The sequence below is a fragment of the Salmo trutta genome, chromosome 6 (assembly GCF_901001165.1).
Source record: "Salmo trutta chromosome 6, fSalTru1.1, whole genome shotgun sequence".
In the NCBI taxonomy this organism is placed as follows: Eukaryota; Metazoa; Chordata; class Actinopteri; order Salmoniformes; family Salmonidae; genus Salmo; species Salmo trutta.
The window spans coordinates 23,581,177-23,606,443 of NC_042962.1; the positions used below are offsets into that span (position 1 = coordinate 23,581,177).

Genomic DNA, 25,267 nt, shown 5'->3' on the forward strand with positions numbered 1-25,267 from the left:
AGGGCCAAGTCCAGATATATTACAGGGCCAAGGCCAGATATATTACAGGGCCAAGGCCAGATATATTACAGGGCCAAGGCCAGATATATTACAAGGCCAAGGCCAGAGATATTACAAGGCCAAGGCCAGAGATATTACAGGGCCAAGGCCAGATTTATTACAGGGCCAAGGCCAGATTTATTACAGGGCCAAGGCCAGATATATTACAGGGCCAAGGCCAGATATATTACAGGGCCAAGGCCAGATATATTACAGGGCCAAGGCCAGATATATTACAGGGTCAAGGCCAGGTATATTACAGGGCCAAGGCCAGATATATTACAGGGCCAAGGCCAGGTATATTACAGGGCCAAGGCCAGGTATATTACAGGGCAAAGGCCAGGTATATTACAGGGCCAAGGCCAGATATATTTCAGGGCCAAGTCCAGATATATTACAGGGCCAAGGCCAGATATATTACAGGGCCAAGGCCAGATATATTACAGGGCCAAGGCCAGATATAGTACAGGGTCAAGGCCAGATAAATGACATGGCCAAGGCCAGACTGAACTGGGTTACTGTATCAACAAGCACAAAAAAATGACCGCATACAAACACAGAGAGAGAAAACAGTTGCACTAACACACATAGGCCTATTATTGTGTACACACACACACTCACACACACACACACACACACACACACACACACACACACACACACACACACACACTCTGCCAGTCTCCTACTCCAGCCAACTGTCCATGGAGAGGTGGAAGTGCTCAGACAAAGAGACAAATTAATTATTCAAGGAGCTCCCTGCAATCCATTACATCACATGTATTATGAAGGAGTCTGATCTACAGTGCCTCTTGAAAATCTATCATTCCCAATGATGATCCTAAAACAGCAGGTTAAAGCATTATGACCATCGACAAAAGACTAGCTGATAGCTATAAAAACCTATTAAGTACAGTAGGTACAAAAATATAATAGTAAAGGCAGTCAGTGTACCGTATTGTTGTAGTGTAAAATGAGAAATTTGTTTATATGTTTCTGAACATGATCCAACTCTGGGATTATTGAATTTACCTAATAAAAATGTATAGTGAAATGAGTAAGCCTCAATTAAAAAAATGGGACAAAATATAGCCAATCCAACAATACAATGACAGGCAACATAATGTGACTATCAAGTCCTGTGATACATGTACAACATCAATAAAATACAAGTATACTATCTGCCATTGATCAAGTGGTGCAATGATTCAGCATTTACCCATTCATGGCATTCAAGACATTGTAATGTGACTTGCCATAGGTCAGTGTACAGGTTTATGGAAGGCACATACACACACACACATATACACATACACACATACGCACATATACACACACCCGAACACACACACACACACACACACACACACACACACACACACACACACACACACACACACACACAAACACATCCACACGCACGCACACACACACAAATCAATCAGTCATTCATGCACCCATTAGACGTAGCTACCTCCATAGTAGTCAGGTTGCATCGATGGGTCCCAGCAAACCAGCCGTCCGCAGAGCACTGGTCGATGTCAACATCCTGCAGATTGACGTCCACTCGAACCACACCCCTAAAACAGAGGAAGAAACAATGATGTATTACCAAAGCCCGTTACAGACTATCTATCTGTTATACAGTATATCTGATGGTACTTGTAAATATACAGTACTAGTCAAAAGTTTGGACACACCTACTCATTCAAGGACTTTTCTTTATTTTCACTATTTTCTACATTGTATGGAATATGGAATCATGTAATAACCAAAAAAGTGTTAAACAAATCAAAATATATTTAGTAGCCACCCTTCGCCTTATTGACAGCTTTGCACACTCTTGGCATTCTCTCAACCAGATTCCCCTGGAATACTTTTCCAACAGTCTTGAAGGAGTTCCCACATATACTGAGCACTTGTTGGCTGCTTTCCTACACTCTGCGGTCAAACTCATCCCAAACCATCTCAATTGGGTTAGGTCGGGTGATTGTGGAGGCCATGTCATCTGATGCAGCACTCCATCACTCTCCTTGGTCAAATAGCCCTTACACAGCCTGGAGGTGTGTTTTGGGTCATTGTCCTGTTGAAAAACAAATGATAGTCCCACCAAGCACAAACCAGGTGGGATGGCGTATCGCTGCAAAATGGCACTAACAGAGAGTGCTGCCGTGCTTCTAGCTCTTAGGAAAATTTGCAGTATTTTGTTTTTTTTATGTGTTATTTCTTACATTATTAGCCCAGAATATTTTTTGTGTTATTTCATACAGCCAGGAAGAACTTTTGGATATCAGAGTGGCGGTAACTCACCAGCACTACCAGCATTACGACCAGGAATACAACTTTCCCGAATCGAATCCTTGTTCGTACCCCCAGGGCAATTGAAATGATTCCAGAGGCCGAACCAAAACAGCGCCGGCAGAGGAGAGGTACCTGGAGAGATCTTCTAGTCCAACTTAGGAGGCGCACACACCACCCACCGCTTCCGAGTATATTACTCGTCAATTATTTTCAGTCTCTGGATAATAAAGTGGATGAGCTCAGGGCAAGGATTTCTTTCCAGAGAGACATCAGGGATTGTAACATACTCTGTTTCACGGAAACATGGCTCTCTCGGGATATACTGTATGTGTCCGTCCAGCCAGTTAGGTTCTTAGTTCATCGCAGAGATAGGAATAAATATCTCTCCGCGAAGAAGAAGGGCGGGAGTGCATGTTGCATGATTAACTACTCATGGTGTGATTGTGATAACATACAGGAACTCAAGTCCTTTTGTTCACCCGACCTTGAATACCTTACAATTAAATACTGACTGTATTACCTCCCAAGATAATTCTCTTCGGTTATAGTCACATATATGTATATCCCCCCTCAAGCCGATACCACGACGGCTCTCAAAGAACTTCACTGGACTTTATGCAAACTGGAAACCACATATCCTGAGAATGCATTTATCATAGCTGGGGATTTTAACAAAGCAAATTTGAAGAAAAGAATGCAGAAATTCCATCAACACATTGACTGTGGTACTCGCGCTGCTAAAACACTCCACCACTGCTACTCCAACTTCCGGGATGCCTACAAGGTCCATCCCCACCCTCCTTTCGGGAAATCTGATCACGACTCCATTTTGCTCCTCCCTTCCTATAAGCAGAAACTCAAACAGGAAGTACCGGTGCTAAGGACAATTCAATGCTGGTCGGACCAATCGGAATCCACGTTTCAAGATTGTTTTGATCACGAGGACTGGGATATGTTCTGGGTAGCCTCTAAGAATAATATCTACGCATATACTGATACAGCGACTGAGTTTATCAGGAAGTGTATAGAAGATGTTGTACCCAGTGTGACTATTAAAACCTACCCAAACCAGAAACCGTGGCTAGATGAAAGCATACGTGCAAAACTGAAAGTGCGAACCAATGCATTCAACCATGGCAAGGTTACTGGGAATATGACCGAATACAAACAGTGTAGTTATTCCCTCCGCAAAACGTCAGTATAGAGACAAAGTGGAGTCGCAATTCAACGGCTCAGACACGAGACGGGTCAACAGACAATCACGGACTACAAAGGGAAAACGAGCCACGTCGCGGACACCGATGTCTTGTTTCCAGACTAGCTAAACACCTTCTTCGCCCGCTTTGAGGACAACACAGTGCCACTGATGCGGCCCGCTACCAAGGACTGTGGGCTCTACTTCTCCGTGGCCAACGTGAGTAAGACATTTAAACGTGTTAACCCTCGCAAGGTGGCATCCCTAGCCGTGTCCTCAGAGGATGCACAGACCAGCTGGCTGGAGTGTTTACGGACATATTCACTCTCTCCTTATCCCAGTCTACTGTCCCCACATGCTTCAAGATGTCCACCATTGTTCCTCTACCCAAGAAAGCAAAGGTTACTGAACTAAATTACTATCGCCCCGTAGCACTCACTTCTGTCATCATAAAGTGCTTCGAGAGACTAGTCAAGGATCATATCACCTCTACCTTACCTGACACACTAGACCCACTTCAATTTGCTTACCGCCCCAATAGATCCACAGACAATGCAATCGCCATCGCACTGCACACTGCCCTATACCATCTGGACAAGAGGAATACCTATGTAAGAATGCTGTTCATTGACTATAGCTCAGCATTCAACACCATAGTATCCTCCAAGCTCATCATTAAGCTTGAGGCCATGGGTCTGAACCCCACCCTGTTCAATTGGGTCCTAGACTTCCTGACGGGCCGCCCCAGGTGGTGAAGGTAGGAAAAAACCCCTCCACTTTGCTGATACTCAACACTGGGGCCCCACAAGGATGCGTGCTCAGCCCCCTCCTGTACTCCCTGTTCACCCATGACTGTGTGGCCTCGCACGCTTCCAACTCAATCATCAACTTTGCAGACGACACAACAGTAGTAGCCAACAATGACGAGATAGCCTACAGAGAGGAGGTGAGGGCCCTGGAAGTGTGGTGCCAGGAAAATAACCTCTCACCCAACCTCAACAAATCAAAGGAGTTGATCGTGGACTTCAGGAAACAACAGCGGGAGAATCCCCCTATCCATTTAAATAGGACCGCAATGGAGAAGGTGGAAAGCTTCAAGTTCCTCAGCGTACATGTCATTGACAAACTGAAATGGTTCACCCACAAAGACAGCGTGGTGAGAAGGCGCAACAGCACCTCTTCAACCTCAGGAGCATGAAGAAATTTGGCTTGGCACCTAAAACCCTCAAACTTTTACAGATGCACAATTGAGAGCATCCTGTCGGGCTGTATCACCACCTGGTATGGCAACTGCACCGCCCGCAACAGCAGGGATCTTCAGAGGGTGGTGCGGTCTGCCCAACGCATCACTGGGGGCAAACTACCTGCCCTCCAGGACACCTACAGCATCCGATGTCACAGGAAGGCCAAAAAGATAATCAAGGACAACAACCACCCAAGCCACAGCTTGTTCACCCAACTATCATCCAGAAGCCGAGGTCAGTACAGGTGCATCAAAGCTGGGACCGAGAGACTGAATAACAGCTTCTATCTCAAGGCCATCAGACTGTTAAATTCTGTTAAATAGCCATCACTAGCACATAAGAGGTTGCTGCTCTATATACACAGACTTGGAATCACTGGCCACTTTAATAATGGAACACTAGTCACTTTAATAAAGTTTACAAATTTTGTATTACTCATCTCATGTGGATATACTGTATTCTATCATATTCTACTGTATCTAAGTCTATGCCGCTCTGATATTGCTCGCCCAATATTTATATATTCTTAATTCCATTCCTTTACATTAGATTTGTGTGTATTGTTGTGAAATTGTTACATATTACTGTCAGATATTACTGCACTGTTAAAGCTAGAAACACAGGCATTTCGCTACACCCGCCATAACATCTGCTAAACATGCGTATGTGACAAATAAAATCTGATTTGATTTTTGGTAGAAATGCTAGTTAAGTGTGCCTTGAATTCTAAACAAATCACAGACAGTGTCAACAGCAAAACACCCCCACACCATCACACCTCCTCCTCCATGCTTCAAGGTGGGAACCACACATGCGGAGATCATCCGTTCACCTACTCTGTGTCTCACAAAGACATGGCGGTTGGAACCAAACATGTCAACTTTGGACTCATCAGACCAAAGGACAGATTTCCATCGTTCTAATGTCCATTGCTCATGTTTCTTGGCCCAAGCAAGTCTCTTCTTCTTATCGGTGTCCTTTAGTAGTGGTTTCTTTGCAGTAATTCGACCATGGAGGCTTGATTCACGAAGTCTCCTCTGAACAGTTTATGTCAAGATGTGTCTGTTACTTGAACTCTGTGAAGCATTTATTTGGGCTGGTAACTCTAATGAACTTATCCTCTGCAGCAGAGGTAACTCTGGGTCTTCCTTTCCTGTGGTGGTCCTCATGAGAGCCAGTTTCATCATAGCTGTCACGACTTCCGCCAAAGTCGGTCCCTCTCCTTGTACGGGCGGCGTTCGGCGGTCAACGTCACCGGCCTTCTAGCCATCGCCGATCCACTTTTCATTTTCCATTTGTTTTGTCTTTGTCTTACACACCTGGTTTCAATTCCCCAATTACATGTTCATTATTTAACCCTCTGTTCCCCCATGTTTGTTTGTGAGTGATTGTTTTTTATGTAATACGGTCCGTTTATGTGGGCTCGCTTATTTTGTATTGTTTTTGACATTTTTGAGTAAAATACCTTTATTTACTCATATCTGCTGTCCTGCGCCTGACTCCTCTACACCAGCTACACACAGACCACATTACAATAGCGCTTGATGGTTTTTGAGACTGCACTTGAAGAAACTTTCAAAGTTCTTGAAATTTTCCGGATTGACTGACCTTCATGTCTTAAAAGTAATGATGGACTGTCGTTTCTCTTTGCTTATTTGAGCTGTTCTTGCCATAATATGGACTTGGTCTTTTACCAAATAGGGATATCTTCTGTATACCACCCCTACCTTGTCACAACACAACTGATTAGCTCAAACGCATTAATAAGGACAGAAATTCCACAAATTAACTTTTAACAAGGCACACCTATTAATTGAAATGCATTCCAGGTGACTACCTCAGGAAGCTGGATGAGAGAATGCCAAGAGTGTGCGAAGCTGTCAAGGCAAAGGGTGGCTACTTTGAAGAATATTAAATATAAAATATATTTTGATTTGTTTAACACTTTTTTGGTTACTACATGATTCCATATATGTTATTTCATAGTTTTCAATGTCTTCACTATTATTCTACAATGTATAATATAGTCAAAAATAAATAAAAACCCTTGAATGAGTAGATCTGTCCAAATTGTTGACTGGTACTGTATCTATAAGAAAAACGTCCTGAACTAGTACTACAAAGTAAATACTACTTCTAATCTGTATAATTACGTATTTACAATAACCCTTGTAGGAGTTATTATTAGTAATTGGTACTAGACACATTGCAGTGACATGCATAGAAATCATTGTACAATTATAGGAAACGCTTGGCTAGAGGCGAAACACTTAAAGCAAGGTTGATGAAGAAGTGAACCTGCTACTGAAAATGGAATGGCAGGAGCTTGTAAGGCCAATATTGACATTTCACTGAACTGCAACAGCATTCTGTTCATCGACTGGCTGTAATCCCCTCTCGAACACACATGCATATGCACATACGAACACACACACACACACGTATGTGCACACACACAAATGTGGAAACAGAGATGCATGTACGTGTGCACGCACACTCAACACAAGGGCGGTATTTCCCCAGTTTCTTAGGTAGGTTACATAGACGGATGGGTTGTTTAGCAACAAAACTGTTGCGTGCGCAACTTTAGGGCAAAACAACTGTCATCTCCAAAGGCTTATTGATTGAGAACATTTGAACTATATTTTGTCTCCAAATGTTTATTGAAAACATAAATACATTTTCACAATAAGTACTTGTTGTCTTTCAAATACATTGTTACAGTTGTTGGTAAGCTAGCTAGTGAATTTTAGCCATATTAGTACAGGGCTGACATAAGTCAAAATACCTCAAAACAAGATATGGTATCAAGAACTAGCTGAAAACAAGCCAACTAAGATTCCCCACATGGCAGCTTATTGTACTTGTTGCTAGCTATCTGACCATCAAGAATCATAAAACACACAGCCTTCTGCCTCATCGTTGCGCACACATAATTTTCGTGAAGTTGTCAGGCAACCCGTCGCTGCAACCTGGACTCAGGGGTAGACGTAACATAGTAAATGTAAATTCGGGACACCCAAATTAGTATGATATGTTACATGTCTTGTGATATGTATTAATTTGTGTCCATCATCCATTTCGTATGATATGTTACCCTAACCTCAACCCCTAACACCAACCTCTAGCCTAGCTAATGTTAGCCACCTAGCTAACGTTTGCCACAAAAAAATTACAATTCGTATGATATGTTACCAATTGTATTTCGTACAATATGTACGGAAACTGCACTGCCCACAACCGCAAGACTCTCCACAGGGTGGTGCGGTCTGCACAACGCATCACCGGGGGCAAACTACCTGCCCTCCAGGACACCTACAGCACCCGATGTCACAGGAAGATAAAAAAGATCATCAAGGACAATAACCACCCGAGCCACTACCTGTTCACCTCGCTTCCATCCAGAAGGCGAGGTCAGTACATGTGCACCAAAGCTGGGACAGAGAGATTGAAAAACAGCTTCTATCTCAAGGCCATCAGATTGTTAAACAGCCACCACTAGCACAGAGAGGCGGCTGCCTCCCTACAGACTTGATATCATTGGCCACTTTAAAACATGGAACACTAGTCACTTTAATAATGCCACTTTAAGAATGTTTACATACCTCACATTACTCATCTCATATGTATATAATGTATACTATATCCTTCACTATCTATTCTTTACTATCTATTGCATCTTAGCCGCTCTGTTACTGCTCATCCATATATTTTAAACTTATATATTCTTATTCCATTCCTTTACTAGATTGTGTGTATTAGGATTTGTTGTGGAATTGTTAGATATTACCTGTTAGATACTGCTGCACCGTCGATCTAGAAGCATAAGCATTTCGCTACACTCGCAATAACATCTGCTAACCATGTGTATGTGACCAATACACTTTGATTTGATTTGATGTTACGAATTTGCAAAACGTATGATAAGTTACAAATTCAAATTTGTTGTGGTAAACGTTAGCTAGGTGGCTAGGCTAGCGGTTAAGGTTAAGAGTTAAAGGGTCAAGGTTAGGGTTAGGGGAAGGGTTAGCTAACACGCTAAGTAGTTGCAAAGTAGCTAAAAGCCGTAAGTAGTTTCAAATTAGCTAAAATGCTACAGTTGTCTGTGATGAGATTCGAACACACAACCTTTGGGTTGCTAGACATTCACGTTATACGTCTATCCATCCATCCATCCACCCTAACCAACCACTCTACATTATTTTGTGCCTTAAGTAGCCTTCTGTCTTATGTAACCATACCAAACGTAACATAGCATACTAATTTGAGTGTCCCGAATTTAGCTTTACTATGTTACGTCTAGTCTATGAGACCAGGCTGGTCTATATGTAAAAAAAAATAAAAATGGACACCACTATCCATGTACCATTATCTTGTGATTTATCGACTGAGAAAAAATGGAACAAGGTCCCTACACCTGCAGATTTGTTAATTAGGCTTTACCGTGCTTACGATTTCTAATGTTTTTTTTTTGCTCCCAGTGCCACAGAATAATGCTCCTGTGCAATACACTTTTAGAAAAAAGAAGAACCCTTTGAATATCCATTTTTGGTTCCAGGTAGAATACTTTTGGTTCCAGGTAGAACCCTTTTGGGTTCCATGTAAAATCCTTTATACAGGCGGTTCTACATAGTTTTAATTGGAAGCAAAAAAGGTTGTCCTACGGGAACAGCCAAATAACCCTTTTGTAACCCTTTTTCTAAGAGTGTATCAATAACAGATAACAATTTCCAACCCAGCACTCATTCCTAATGACAAGTCATCCTTACACCTCCCTCCTCAACAATAAGAGCTGAGGAAATTAATATATTTTTCTCATTAGTGGTAATGAAGAGGAGCTATTCCAGTAGACTTCCAGTCATTGCACTAACGCTAGATAGCAATGGGTTGGGAAACTACCTTCAACTTCCTTCAAACTGCACGCAGAGACATAAAAAGGGATTGATTGACAAAATCTCGTACTATCCCTTTAACATAGGAGAATCTCATGAAATAGTGTTTGACCTGTAGTCGGTTAGATCCATGAGGCTTATGCGGACGGTGAGTTCCGATTGGAGAGAGGATATAGGAGGTTGACTGTGCTATTCAGTCACAGTATGCTGCTATCTTTTCACCTTGTTTATTTTTACTCTAGGTGCAGCAGGTGTTTGCACCTGATTTACCTGCACCTGCTGTTGGCAACCTCACTGTGATTTGGAGAACAGCTTGGCACAAGCAGATACCGACAGAGATGAGAAAATAAAAAAGGTGCAATTTCTCCGTCCTCCTATGGTGCTACCAGCTGCTGCCAAAACTAGATACCGGTAAACGTTATTTTGAAAATAATGCATTTCAATGTTCTGCCTCTGACACAATCATACAATCATTCAGTCTCAACTACCTAAAAAGTAATGTTTGGATGTGTACATAAATTGATACTATGTACTAGGACATATTAATATTACTCCTAGTACTTCTCCCAGTCACACACACACAAGCACGTACACATGTTGCTATGAATGTTGCTGGTGAAGCACCTTCTCCAGGTGCAAGTGAACTGGTTTATAGTGTACCCAGTGGACATAATGTGATGTGTGGACAAACACTCCCTACCTACAGTATGTCATTATTAATAACTCTTGCTACGACCTCGCCTGACCCACACCCCCAGCCAGTGCTCAGATAACAAGACATTGCTTTCCCACCAAACAAAAAAATGATGTTCTGCCCTCTGGATCATGAGATAACACACTGTCTGCTCGTCACATCTTGTCCAAAATACCCTGAAAAGCTTCATTTGGCTTTTTTCTTCCGAATTCATCCATCTCTTTTGGAGCCTAAGCCAAATTCCCCAGGCAATTTTCAGCAGCCAAGCCAAAGTGGCCATATGGTACGCAAAAAGTCTGAAGCACGTGCAGTTTTCCGAAGCGTCCAAATGCCTAGAACCATGGCTCTATCCGACAGAGGCAGTGAATGAATAAAAACGACACCGTTGGAGTGCAATTTAATCTGGGCAGCCACAAGGAGCAGGCTCCAAAGGCATCATAGTGGTCATTGGGCCCTCAGGCACAAAGACTGAAAGATCACAGGGAACAGGAAAGAGTCTTGTCCCAGGAATCAGAGAGGTCTCTTTTTTTCTCCATCTCCATTCATTGCGGGTTCTAAAGAACAGTGGGAGAAAGGATGAGCATCGGACAGGGGGGGTTCCACTTCCTCTAATGGACCAGTCAGCCACAATGCCGTGCTAATATTAGCCTATGTATGCGAGCATATTGCAAATTTTATCAAAGCCTATTTGTTGTTGATAACTTGTTTTTAACTAGGACAGGGGAATTTATAACAGAATTTTTCCGGCAAAACATAGGTACAGCAGATCCCCTTATTGTATGGGACACTTTTAAATGTGCCTTTAGTGGCTATTCAATTCAGTACTCAGCTCTAAAACAAAAGCTTTTTTTGTCAAAAGAGTCCATATTAACAAAGGAAATAGAAGGTCTAACAGAACAGATAGATAGCGATTAAAAACTGTACCATAGAGGCTCAGAATAAGTTAGAGGAAAAACAAAAAGAAATGCAGGAACTTATTCAAGAAAGAAAGTGTAATATATTATTAAAAAAATTTAAAAACTTGATGGAATACGGGGGAAAATGCACCAAATTATTTTTTAATCTTCAACATATAAATGCTACCAAAAATAATTTACTGAAACTTGTCACCCATGATTCACCAAATTAGATTTTGAAAGAGGAAGCAATTTGTTTTCGTTTCATTCTCCTCCATCTCCTCTAACTGAAGCTAATTGTATGGATTTTTGTTCTATTAATAATGTAAAATGAACAGCTGTACAGAAAGACTCATGTGAAGGCAGAGGAGGAACTTCTTGATGCTATTAAAGCCTTTAAGGCCGGGAAAACTCCAGGGCTGGATGGCATACCAGTTGAGGTATACCAAGCTTTTGATATACTCAGAGGACCATTATTAGCATGTTTAACCTCTCCGATGTAAATGGTAGATTATCCGACACTCAACAAGAAGGTCTGATTGAATTATTACTGAAGCAGGCTACAAGTGGTAAATATAAAGATCCAGTCCATTAAAAAAAATTGGGGGCCCTTACACTTCAGTGTTGTGGTGCAAAAATTCTAGCAAAATGTATAGCGCATAGAATTGAAAAGGTATTGTCAGATATTATTCATTCTAATCAGACAGGTTTTTTTACATGGACGATACATTGGAGATAATATAAAACAAGTACTGGAAACAATAAAACACTATGAAAAATCTGGGAAACCAGGTCTGCTATTCATAGCTGACTTTGAAAAAGCTTTTGATAAAGTACGACTGGAGGTTATATATAAATGCCTGGAATATTTCAATTTTGGAGAATCTTTTATAAAATGGGTTGAAGTCATGTATAGTAACCCTAGGTGTTAAATATTAAATAATGGCTACTTCCCAGAAAGTTTTCAACTGTGAAGAGGAGTAAAACAAGGTGGTCCACTATTGGCATTTCTATTTATTATGGCCATCGAAATATTAGCTATTAAAAACAGATCCAACAATAATATCAAGGGGTTAGAAACACAGGGCTTAAAAACAAAGGTGTCATTGTACGCTGAAATCCACTATTTGGATCCCTCCACAGCCTCAGAGAGGATCTAGATACTTTTTCTAACCTCTCTGGATTACAACCAAATGATGATAAATGTACTATATTATTTATTGGATCACAAGAAAATGCAACTTTTACATTGCTGTGTAGTTTACCAGTAAATAGTCTGATATGGACATACTCTGTATACATATTCCGAAATAAAGAAATTATCTCACTCCAATACATTTTTATAGAAAGTAAGCAAAAATAGACAAGATCTTACTACCATGGAAAGGAAAATACCTGTCTATTTGTGGAAAAATCACCCTGACTCTTTAGTCATATCCCAGTTTACCTATTTCCTTATGGTCTTGCCTACACCTAGCAAACAGTTATTTAAATTATATGATATAAAAAATATTCAATTTTATTTGGAACAGCAAGCCATACAAAATTAAACGGTCCTATTTATATAATGAATATGAATTCAGAGGGCAGAAATGATAAAATATTAAAGCATTAGACCTCTCACTAAAGGCTTCAGTCATACAAAAGCTATACTTAAATCCAAACTGGTTCTCTAGCCAATTAATAAGAATGTCTCACCCCATGTTCAAGAATGGCCTTTTTCCCTTTATTCAGATTACAACCTCGCACTTTCAGTTGTTTGAAAAGGAAATAATCTCCCAAATATTGCTATTTTTAAAACAAGCCATAGAAAGTTGGTTGCAATTTCTATTTAATCCACCAGAAAAAAAACACAACAAATAATTCAACAAATATTGTGGTTAAACTCAAATAGATAAAAATAATAATAAATTATGTCACACATGCAGCTAATAAAACTAAATGTCTGCTCTACCCAAAAAGTACAACCAACTAATTACAGCATTACCACAAAAATGGAAGAGGTAAGTGGAAGGGGGAAAAAGTAGGGAACTTGTCTGTCGGCCCTGCATTAAAGACCATAACTGGTTAAAGAAAATTGTGATAATTAAAAAAGTATACCAGTTTCATTTAAGGACCAAAACAATGACAGCTGTGCCATATAGTTAGCAAAATAGTTGCGAAGAAATTTTCGACGTACTGATTCCATGCCACATGGTTTACGAACTGACCTGCAAAACGATGCCAGATTTAAATTATTATACAAATTTCTTGCAACCAATAGAATGTTATATACATGGGGGAATACAACCATCCCAGCTCTGCAGATTTTGCTGCGAAGAGGCAGAATCATTAGATCATTTATTTTGGTACCGTCCATATGTAGCTTGTTTTTGGTCTCTGGTCCAGGTATGGCTGAAGAATTGCAACATTTACCTGGAGCTAACTCTACAGATAGCACTACTGGGTGATATGAAAAGTCATAGTAAATCTATCAATAATATAATAATACTTTTAGCATAAATGTTTATATTTCATTTACAATCTGTAGAAATTATGAGAATAGAAAGGTTCAGAATTTTTGTAAAACATAGCATAGTTGAAAAATATATAGCAAATAGAAATCCAATATCAATGGTGTTAAGAAATAGATGGGAGGAGTTGAATGGAGCTGAAGGTTGGGACTAATAACAACAAGATAACTAATGTAAAACATACTGTGTCCATAAAATGTATATACACTATAGGTTCAAAACTTTTGTGAAATAAATAGATGGGAGAGGTTGAGGTTAGAGGAAGGACAGGAGTGAAAACAAACAAAATATAATTATTTTAAAATAGCTTGCCCATAAAATGTATATAGTATGTATAAACTGGAAGTAGAAGCCTAAGAGTTGTTGTTCACTAGTTTACTCCAATTACGGGATGGGTGGTAGGGTTAGAAATGTGATGAAAGAAATGGGAATGTGATGAAAGAAATCAAAGCTGAAATAAATCATCCTCTCTACTATTATTATGACATTTTCCATTCTTAAAATAAAGTGGTGATCCTAACTGACCTAAGAGAGGGAATTTTTACTAGGATTAAATGTCAGGAATTGTGAAAAACTGAGTTTAAATGTATTTGGCTAAGGTGTATGTAAACTTCCGGCTTCAACTGTATGTATGTATTTATTTTACTAGGCAAGTCAGTTAGGAACAAATTCTTGTTTTCGATGACGGCCTAACCGCCTTGTTCAGGGGCAGAACGACAGATTTTTACCTTGTCAGCTCAGGGATTCAATCTTGCAACCTTTCGGTTACAAGTCCAACGCTCTAACCACTAGGCTACCTGCCGCCCCATATGTATGTGTACGTATGTATATGTATTGGCATATATTTCCTTGCATATATATATATATATATATATATATATATATATATATATATATATATATACATACATATATATATATATATATATATATATATATATATATATATATATATATATATATATGTGTGTTAGATATGATAATAAAGATATGATAATACAATGTCCTCTTTTGAACAGCTTTTTCCAATCAACCCTGATTTGAAGAGAGAGTGGTTAAAGAATGCATCGGACAACACCTAGCAAGCAATACCATGCACATTAAAAAGTGAAATACTGTAGATATGTTATCAAAAATGCAACTCAAGGCTAGAAGCATCAGAACCCCTAGAAAGGTAGTTCTAAACTTGAATATGACTGGGCAAAGTGCTATGAATAGGAGAGCCATCTATTTTACAGTACTGTACACTAGATCACAGCAGACATGGACCACAGCAGTCTAAACATAGCTGAGGGTAATAGAGCAAAATGTCCACTAGATGACAGCAAATGGACCTCTCACGACCTTACACGAAAGGTAGGAAATCCATATCTTTATTTAAACCAGGGTACTTAGTGGCCTGTAGTTTGTAAATCCAAAAACTTTCCCTTTGGTTTAGCTGTTTAAGATGGCCCCCTTTTCTAATTGAGGCCGGAACATGATCAATACCCATAGCTTGTGGGGAGGCAAGGTTGCCATGGTGTAAGGACTTGTAGTGCCTTGCCATGGGGTAGTCTTCATTGCCTACCCAGATGGGGTACGTGTGTTCCACTAAGTGGTCTTGAAGGCGCCTCTTTGTCCGCCCAATGTAGAACACCTTGCACTGTGGACGTTCAAATCTGTAGATGACATGAGTGGTTTTGGGGGCAGAATAGTCATTCAGAATTGCCTTTAAAATCCTAAAGCTTATACTAACTAGAAAGACCAAGAGCAAAAACTAATTGTTACGTTCTCCAATGGTCAAATGGTTTCCATTAGAGAACTATGTAGCCTGCTTTCAGTTTGGCTCAGCAGCTGACTGCTATCTGGACAGCTTGACTGCTACGGGACATCCCACTGTCCTCCAGAGTGGGAGCACAGTGAGGTGCCAATAGCATCTGCTGAGATGGTGGCCTTCCAGAAACAGCTAGTAAGGAAGCCCCAGTATGCCTCTAGCTAAGTGGAATAATATGCTAGTAAACTGTGAAGATCAGAGAGGACAGAAAATTATCCTTTTGACAGCCATACTCTCTGAGATCAGGGACTTCAAATTGCAACAAACACAAAACCTACCGTAATGTTGCAATAACGTTATGCCAGGGTAAATTATATGGTTTACAGTGCTGTAGCAACGTTGTATTTGACATGTGCAATGGCTAGCTAACAATCCCTAGGATTTGCCTACATTTTCCATTTATGTCATGGGGACTCCATTGCTCAGTAAGGTTACTTGTCAATACTCTGTTGCCAATCAGGTAAATGTAAACAGTGAGTAAACTGCTGAGGCTCATTGGACACACAAAAACACGACTTCCCCTACATAGAGAGAGAAAGCAATTAATAATAACCATTTCATTAATAATAACCATCTCAGTGGTTTTATTAATGATAATCAAATCACCATCTGTTGTTGCATGACAGATCGCCTACAGGGATTTTAATCCTGTAATGTCTTTAGATTTATCCCCATGTAATCTTTTGCAGAGAGCTAGAGCCGTAATACAGTAAAGAAGGCCTAATGAGAGATGTGTTTGGGCTGGCTAGTTAGGGGTAAAGATGCATGCTGTAAACAATATGGGGCGTAATAAAGGCTAAACAATTCAGATATGGCCATGTCTCTGCATGTCTAGCTGAACTAAAAGTAATTGTGAGATGATCTTAAATTTGATCTTCTCAATAATATGGATACTATCACTTTTCATTCATTTGATAAAGATGGGGGGGTATTGCTCAATCATCTCAATCATTTCTGTGTTACGGTCTAAAGAAAAGAGGGTTGGCGTGAGGGTGTTTAGAGTGCAGTGCCGCTATGACAGAAAAGCGAGAGCACTCAAGAGAACGGCGTTCAGTGCTTTCTGTGACATTAAAGTCGCCATGGGCGTTCCGTCTGCTTTGATGACCGGCGACAGAACTCTATAAAATGACCCCAGTTGCGTTGCTTCATGGAGGCAGCAGCGGCAGAGCCCAGCCAGCGGCTAGCTGGTCACATTAGTCTCTGCTTGTCCTGTCAGGTTAATACATTTCCATCACATTGGAGACATTTTCCCAGAGAAAATCGGACATTGTGATCATTCTTTGACACAATGCATAAGGTGTTGTGCTCTTCTGAAAGATATGATATATTTGGTTATATGTGGGCAAGCATGTGACTTGGGCTGGCTAAACAAATTACTTTTGGTCAGAGGTGCTTTGATTGAATACAGCACATGAAGAAGTGACCATGTATATTATGCCTGGCTTAGTGTACAGTCATCATGGCAGCACCAAGATATTACCACCGCATACTGTATATAACTATATTAAATGGTTGTCCTTGTCCCCTCTCTACACTTGGGAAAAAAAGGTGCTATCTAGAACCTAAAAGGGTTCTTCGGCTGTCGCCATAGGATAACCTTTAAAGAACCCTTTTTGGTTCCAGATAGAACCTTTTACACTGAGGGTTCTACATGGAACCCAAAAGAGTTCTACCTTGAACCAAAAACGGTTCTACCTGGATCCAAAAAAACGGTTCTCCTATGGGGACAGCCGAAGAAGCCTTTTGGAACCCTTATTTCCCAAGAGTGTACTCTACCTCATCCATTCTCTGACACTCATTTTCTAGTCTACAGTACAGTCAGTATGTTTCATATTGTAACTTCATAGGACATTTGTATCTTGAATAGAGTAATAAACGTGTAGTATATCGGTCATAATCCTTCTTGTTCTTTTCTTTGTATTACTACAGTAGTGTGCATAATGAATGGTTTTGCAATCACATTAACAGAGTAGAGAATCTATGTTTTCATGGGGTCTTTTCAACTCAAAGCTCCTCTGAATGTCTATTCAAACTGATGTAATCGAGACACCGCATTGTGAAACTAGATGGACTAATGTATCCAACCGTGCAATCACGGCTTGAATATTGGCCTGTCAATTTTCAAGGAAAGTTGTTCCTAGTACCTGCAATAATGTGCACAAATGAAAACAAATCTTATTTTAAACGGACTCCAAATGTCAAGTAAAGAGAGGTTAATCCCTTCATTATATGTTATCCTCTAACACCGAGTTCAGTTGCTTACTGGGAATAAAGTCAATTCAAGTACATGAGATGAAAACTATTTGTTCAAAATTTTGGGCACACCTACTCACTCAGGGGCGGCAGGTAGACGAGTGGTGAGAGCGTTGGGCCAGTAATTAAAAGGTTGCTAGATCGAATCCCTGAGCTGACTAGATAAAAAAATCTGTCGTTCTGCCCTTGATCAAGGTAGTTAACCTAATGTTCCTAGGCCGTCATAGTAAATAAGAATTTGTTCTTAACTGACTTGCCTGGTTAAATAAAAATCCAGGGTATTTATTTATTTTTACTATTTTCTACATTGTAGAATAATAGTGAAGACATCAAAACTATGAAATAACACATATGGAATCATCTAGTAACCAAAAAAGTATTAAACATATTTTATATTTGAGATTCTTCAAAGTAGCTACACTTTGCCTTAATGACAGCTTTGCACACTCTTGGCATTCTCTCAACCAGCTTCACCTGGAATGCTTTCCAACTGTGTTGAAGGAGTTCCCACATATGCTGAGCACTTGTTGGCTGGTTTTCCTTCACTCTGCGGTCCAACTCATCCCAAACCATCTCAATTGGGATGAGGTCGGGGGATTGTGGAGGCCAGGTCATCTGATGCAACCCAAACTATGAAAAACAGCCCCAGACCATTATTTCTCCTCAACCAAACTTTACAGTTGGCACTATGCATTTGGGCAGGTAGAGTTCTCCTGGCATCCGCCAAATCCAGATTTGTCCATTGGACTTCCAGATGGTGAAGCATGATTCATCACTCCAGAGAACGTGTTTCCACTGCTCAAGAGTCCAATGGCAGCGAGCCTTACACCACTCCAGCCGACGCTTGGCATTGTGCATGGTGATCTTAGGCTTGTGTGCGGCTGCTCGGCCATGGAAAGCCATTTCATGAAGCTCCTGAGAAAACAGTTATTGTGCTGACGTTGCTTCCAGAGGCAGTTTGGAACTTGGTAGTGAGTGTTGCAACCGAGGACAGACGATTTTGTTATTTTGTTATTGTTATGCGCTTCAGCACTCGGCAGTCCCGTTCTATGAGCTTGTGTGGCCTACCACTTCGCGGCTGAGCCGTTGTTGCTCCTAGACATTTCCACTTCCCAATAACAGCACTTAGAGTTGACTGGGGCACCTCTTGCAGAGCAGAAATCTGAAGAACTGACTTGTTGGAAAGGTGGCATCCTATGACAGTATCACATAGAAAGTCACTGAGCTTTTCAGTAAGGCCATTCTACTGCCAATGTTTGTTTATGGAGATTTCATGGCTGTGTGCTCAATTTTATGCACCTGTCAGCAACAGGTGTGGCTGAAATAGGAAAATCCACTAATTTTAAGGGGTGTTTAAGACATACATCTTTCACAACTTCAAGCTACATCTTGTCCCCCATCCAGGGACAGACCCTGCTTAGCTTCAGAGGCAAACCAGCAGTGCTATGCCGTGTGCCATGTTGCTGGAATGAACGTGCCAAAACTTGAAAATGGAAAAAAGGCAGCGAAAGCTAAGGACAGTGTAACATAACCAAAGATAGGGAATATTGCAGGGAAAAGGGAGACATTTTATTTCACCCAAACAATGGTACAACCTAATTAACATAATAAAAACATCCCCGTCAAAATCTGTCCATTTAAGCTAGAGATGTTTTTTTGCATGGGCTGCGTCTCAATCCACCGCATCCGCCAATATCGCCCTTCCGCATCTGTGGTGAAAGGTCGCAGAGATAGAGCTGTGTTTGTCGGACCATGAGACATCCTGAAAATCGGTCTTGTCGCGTTTTGCCTACAAAGCACCCTGTTGAAAGCTGAGACTCTCAGGAACATGATGGTTTTCTCCGTTTTGCTCTAGGATGCCCAGAAGCCTCACAAGACTCCTCTTCTGACAACTTCTGTCTGTTGTTTCCGAACAGTTTAGGCTAAAAACTTATATGAATGGAAGTATATATGGAGATCGTTTAGTGCCTAAAATAAGTGGATAAATGCACAACTTTCTATCTCTCTGGCTCTCATACACACACCCGATGGGTGTAGCTAAGGGCCAGAACTGTACAGATAGCATATCTCCACATTTTAGTCATTTAGCAGACGCTCTTATCCAGAGCGACTTACAGTAATGAATGCATACATTTCATTATGAATTTTTTTGTACTGGCCCCCTGTGGGAATTGAACCCACAACCCTGGCGTTGCACACACCATGCTCTACCAACTGAGCCACAGGGAAGGCTCTACACACGGCTCTAACTACACCCTGTGGCCTGCCTCTTGTCCCCTGTGGCAAATGATGAATTGAGAGGATGTTCAAAGTGTGAGCTCACACACCTCCATGTGAGCAAGTTGATCTGCCACACATACATCCACACATGTTCATATAGACGCACACTCATTCCACTGTACCAATCTACTGTACCGTATAGGGACGGATTAGTAAGTGTTTGCACCTCTACAACGTTTGCTCAAATCTACTTTGAATAACTGTAGAAAGACATTCACTTATTCCCAGTTTCCCTCTCCGTGTTGTGGGCAACCATTTGAACACGAGGCACAAATCCTCAAATTCAGAATGAGTGCATTATTAGTAAAAACTAAAAGTAGCTGTTGAAGAATTAAAGGACTGGAATCAAGATGGCCCAGGGTTGTTGTTGAACATCTTTCATTATTAATTCATCATTGTATTGATTGCGTATTGATCTGGATGGGAGACTGAGAAGTGATGTCTGACTCAGTAGGTTAGCAAAGATTTCCCCCTTTGTATCTGTGTATGGGGGGAGGTAAGGGACATTTACATTGACGTCATTTAGCAGAAGCTCTTATCCAGAGTGACTTACAAATTGGTGCATTCACCTTATGATATCCAGTGGAACAACCACTTTACAATAGTACATCTATAGGGACAGAAAGGTTTTAAGAGAATATATACATATATACATATATATTACTTTTAATCTAGTCTGAGAGGAGGTAGTTGAACATCACACAATTCAAAGAGAAAGTGGAGGGAAGGGGGGGTCACAACACAAAACGTTGACTAAGTAAAAACCTGATGAACCACATATCATCTTATAACCAGATAGGCCCATCCTCCGTGTTAAACAAACGGTAACACGGCAGTCTTAACGGCTGAGCATATGACAGCGTCACAATATGTTCTCATGTAGTTTGAATGTGGGGGTAAGAAAAGACCAGACTGATACAAGCTGTGGTTTAACTAATCACTGAGGTGAAACACAAATGTTTTATGTACGGATACTGATTCGCAATAATGATTTTCAGAAGAGAATGTATAACGCTGACCGGTGAGACATTTCCGGAGTACCTGTGGGATCAATTGGATTGAAAAGATGCACCATTGATTGCTGTTGTTGTGGCCGCTCCCCGAGGACCTGAGACGATACATAACATCCGCTACTTAAACAGTATGATGTTGTTATTGAGTTTACACAGTTGATGGAGTAAAAATGCCTTGTAACATTCTTGTTGTACATCGTTGTACGTTGTTGTTACATTGAAGTAACATTGGTATCACAAATGGACATGATGCTGCATCTGCAATGAGGAAAGAGAAACTGAATAGAAAATGAATTTGATTCCAAAGCTTAATGTAACCTAGCTATAGTAAGCCTATACAATGTTCAGCACTATATATGTCTAATTTGCAATCCATGCCTTTCCGTGAGCAACCCTGGTGTGTATCAATTAGAGATCAATTGAACGCAGTGCACACAACTATCTATCTGAATAAAAAAAATGTAGCACGAAGATGTCGGTCAAAATTCTATTGAGCCTCACTTAGGCTAGGCTACCTATTCCACTGTTGTCGTAAACATGGCAATACCACACTTACAGGCGAGCTATTAGGCAGTAGTGGTGGTAAACATATTGGAGCATGAATAATAGATAAAACACTCATATTCAAGAATATATATTTCAACATTCCTCGTTACAGCTGAGACGCAAACTGGCCACCCTGGAGCTTGCGTGTGACTGTGTCTCGCATTTCAATTGGATGCAGTTTTACTCGAAATACCAGGATATTATGTTTATTATGCACATGTGCGTGACATGAAAACAGAAGGGTTCCTTTTCGGATAAGGGAAAAGCACGCACCCAACACAGTCGTAAAGGAGATGTACGAGTTTGAAAAATTAATTAGCCAGAGGTTTCCATCGTTGCAACGGAATAACATCGGGAGTTATTTTTAGCATCATCCTCTGCACCTGCAGTGACGCTTCCCCAACGCGCGTTGTTAGACGAGAGAAGGAGCGACACCCGTCGGAAATAACGGCGGCCGTAGATAACTTGAAATGAATCATTAGCTTTCACGCAAAAGTACGGAGTACCAGTAGACCTACCACACCAACTGAAATGTGTTATATTGCGTTGTGCATTTGTGGTGTTTTAAGAAAGGTGACTTAAACAAAAAAGTATAGGCTACACAAAAGACACCAACATGCAGCTGCCTCACTACTTTACTCACGTGCCAAAAGTAACGTTACCTTACAGCAGCAGCATAGGCCTACTCTTCTGGTTTCCCCTGGGTGCAATGCTTATGAATAATGACTGAAACAACAGTAGTAGTTCAACCATACCTGAACTCTGGAGCCAGGTTGGGTTTGAGGCCATAGAAACCAGCTGATAGAGTCAAAAGCCACCGCGGGATGAAATTCCCGTGTTCACACTCCAGGTATGGTGCTGACCATTTGATATGGGATTTGTCAGGTATGAAACTCTCTCCTCTTTTCAGAGAGGCGTCAACTGATGTAATGTCTTGGCTCAACACTCTTTTGTGGAAGTGGGGCTTCTTCTTGTCTTTGATGTCGTGGTACCACTCTGTCTCGGTCGTTCTGTTTTTGAGGTGATGGTGGGCCGTGCTGGAGAGATCCTGGAGAACTATCTCGCCTCCTGCTCTCGTAGCTTGGAGAAAGACGGAGGGCCCTTGGGCAGACAACTCAGTGTTGAATATGACCACGGCCCTGTGGATCTTGGAGTCCCCCTCCAATATACTCCTGACCAGCGCGTGGTACCACTCAATGTCTCGTCGGAGACTCTGCTCCCTTGACCTGTTGGCTTGCAGTATCATGTTTAGGTAGTTAGTAGCGTGCATCACAGTGTCCAGCACGCTGTGCATGGTATAATGCGGGGCCGTATGAGACCTCCCTCGCAGAGCACTGAGCTCGTATCTCCGTGAGCAGTTGGCATGTTTTAAGGTAGTAGAATCCCCTGTGTGTAAAAACGCCGTGACGACCCGAGGAAGATGCTCCTCAATATTCTGCGGCAAGACGGAGCGCTCTGTCGCGCCTTTTGGCGGATGAGACGCACGAAGATGTGCTTTTTGGTACTTGATATGAGTGTTGTAGATCGGCTGCGGTGCTCTGATATCTCGCTCGTGCTCTGGCCACTCCACATGTCTATAATTTGATCCAATAACAAATCCCACTTGCAACAGTATTGATAACAGGAAAACAGCCATATCCCCAGTCATTTTACAGATGTTTGGCGACTGGGTTGATGCTCAGCAAATGATTGCGTTGGGCACCGTAGAACGAGCCAATTTCTCAGTTACAAAATCTTTTTTTTCTTTCACCTGTAGATATTCACGCGAGTTCCACACTTGGCTCCTGAAAATAAGAGAACTATTTTGAAATCTCTAGTCAAATCCCTTATTTTCTCTCCAAACATATGTCACGTTTGGCTTGTTATTGTGTCTCCCGCTTGCAGCTGTTTTATCCTCTCTGATTCCGTTTGGTAAACCAATCTAAATAACATCCAAGACGAGCTTGGGTGTTGCTTGGCGTCCTCCTTAGACTGTGATGTTTGTACACAGCCTGAATTGAAACGGGGGAAAAATCCTCCGATTTTTGGAAGCACCGAGTCAGTACTTCACACTTGGGTGACAAACACACTCCGCCCTCTTCCGTCCACAACAAGCAGTAACTAAACCGTGGGGACATCGGGAACCATTCGTTCTTAAAGCCCGTCTCCTTCATTATCTTATAGGATTTCTAAAGTGCCCTTGATTCGCGTATGGCCGTTTCCTCTGTCAATCATTGCAATGGGAGCGCGGGTTAGGTGGAGCGGCGAAGGAGCTGTCAGTGCTCGAAGCTGCGCTCGAGAAAAACAGGCAAGGAAAGGAGTCGCTCGCTCAGCAACCTATGATCTCTCTCAGATGATGATTTTTAGAGGGAGACTTTCGGTTATTCTAATCTTTAATAACGTTCTAAAGATTGGGTTACATTATTTGGGGATTTTATTGATGAAGGTATTTTGTTTAAAATACGCTGTGTTTATTTATTTAGGCTAAGTGTTATAAAAGACGCTGTCCGTAGGCTAGTCAACGGGGATAACAGCAGGATTGACCACAAATTGAAAATGTAGACGTAGGATTAGATTGTCAGTTGTGGGTTAAGATTGTGCATAGTCAATCTGTTGAGGCGCTAAAGCCTACTCTATAATAGGTATAGGCTACAAATGGATTGATGATTAATGCTAAAAACATGCCACAGCGTTGCGTTGCTTTCGTCTTTATTAATAAATCCGTTAGTGACTACAGGCCTAGGAGGCAACCACAATGCAGGTTAAATACAAAACCATTCATCACAAATTGATTAGACACATTTGAATACATCTTGAAAGATGTCACAATGGCTGCTTTTACACAGGCAACCGAATTCTGATATTTTTTCCACTAATTGGTCTTTCGACCAATCACATCAGATATTTTCAAATCAGATCTTTTTCAGAACTGATGTGATTGGTCAAAAGACCAATTAGTGAAATAAGGATCCGAATTGGGCTGCCTGTAGACGCAGCCAAAGTAGGCTATATGGCATCGAAATTGTATTGCATCCTTTCTGCCTCGCAGACAAATATGGTCCAAGAAAAGGGGATGAGGGACCACCGGAAAATAGAACCGGCTGAATGTAAAACGTTTCAAGTTGTGAATCATGGTGCAATGAGTCACTGCAGCTGCACGACCACTTAATCCGTTGGCTCATGTCTGTAAACAAGGTAATATCAAATAACAAACGACTTCATCTTTCTTTGGACTTGCGTCACTGGGTCATGTGGCACAAAAACCGATTTTTCTCGTTTTAGACATCCTAAATTAATTCTAGGGCGTGGCTTGAGTTGCGCAAGTACACACTGTCATATTATGCAATGTCAGTTTCACTCGTCTTTATATATGAAACAATACGTGAGACGCATTTTGCAGTGAAACACTGTCACACACACAATGGCCAACATTCTTACTCAATTCCATATCCAGATTATATCATACGGTTATGGATTTTGTTCTACAATGAATGCATTCTGTGCCAATAGTAGTTGTTTCTGTGTGCCTAATATATACCTAAATCGTCTGGAGCCTATGCGGAAGCTGTGTGACTAAATACAGGATGACAGGAGATGAAGTCAGGTTAC

The 25,267-nt window shown here is 41.1% G+C and overlaps 1 protein-coding gene across 1 annotated transcript in view; it reads right to left on the bottom strand.

The window, feature by feature from the left end:
• Positions 1-23,903, bottom strand: part of gpr158a (G protein-coupled receptor 158a) — a 105,591-nt gene extending 81,688 nt beyond the window's left edge. Inside the window, exons 1-2 of the mRNA XM_029755823.1 lie at positions 22,435-23,903; positions 1,514-1,619 (exon numbers count right to left, since the gene is read on the bottom strand). Coding sequence (XP_029611683.1) covers positions 1,514-1,619; positions 22,435-23,327 — 999 coding nt within the window. The 5' untranslated portion in view covers positions 23,328-23,903. The remainder of the gene's footprint in view (positions 1-1,513; positions 1,620-22,434) is intronic.
• Positions 23,904-25,267: the final 1,364 nt, after the last annotated feature.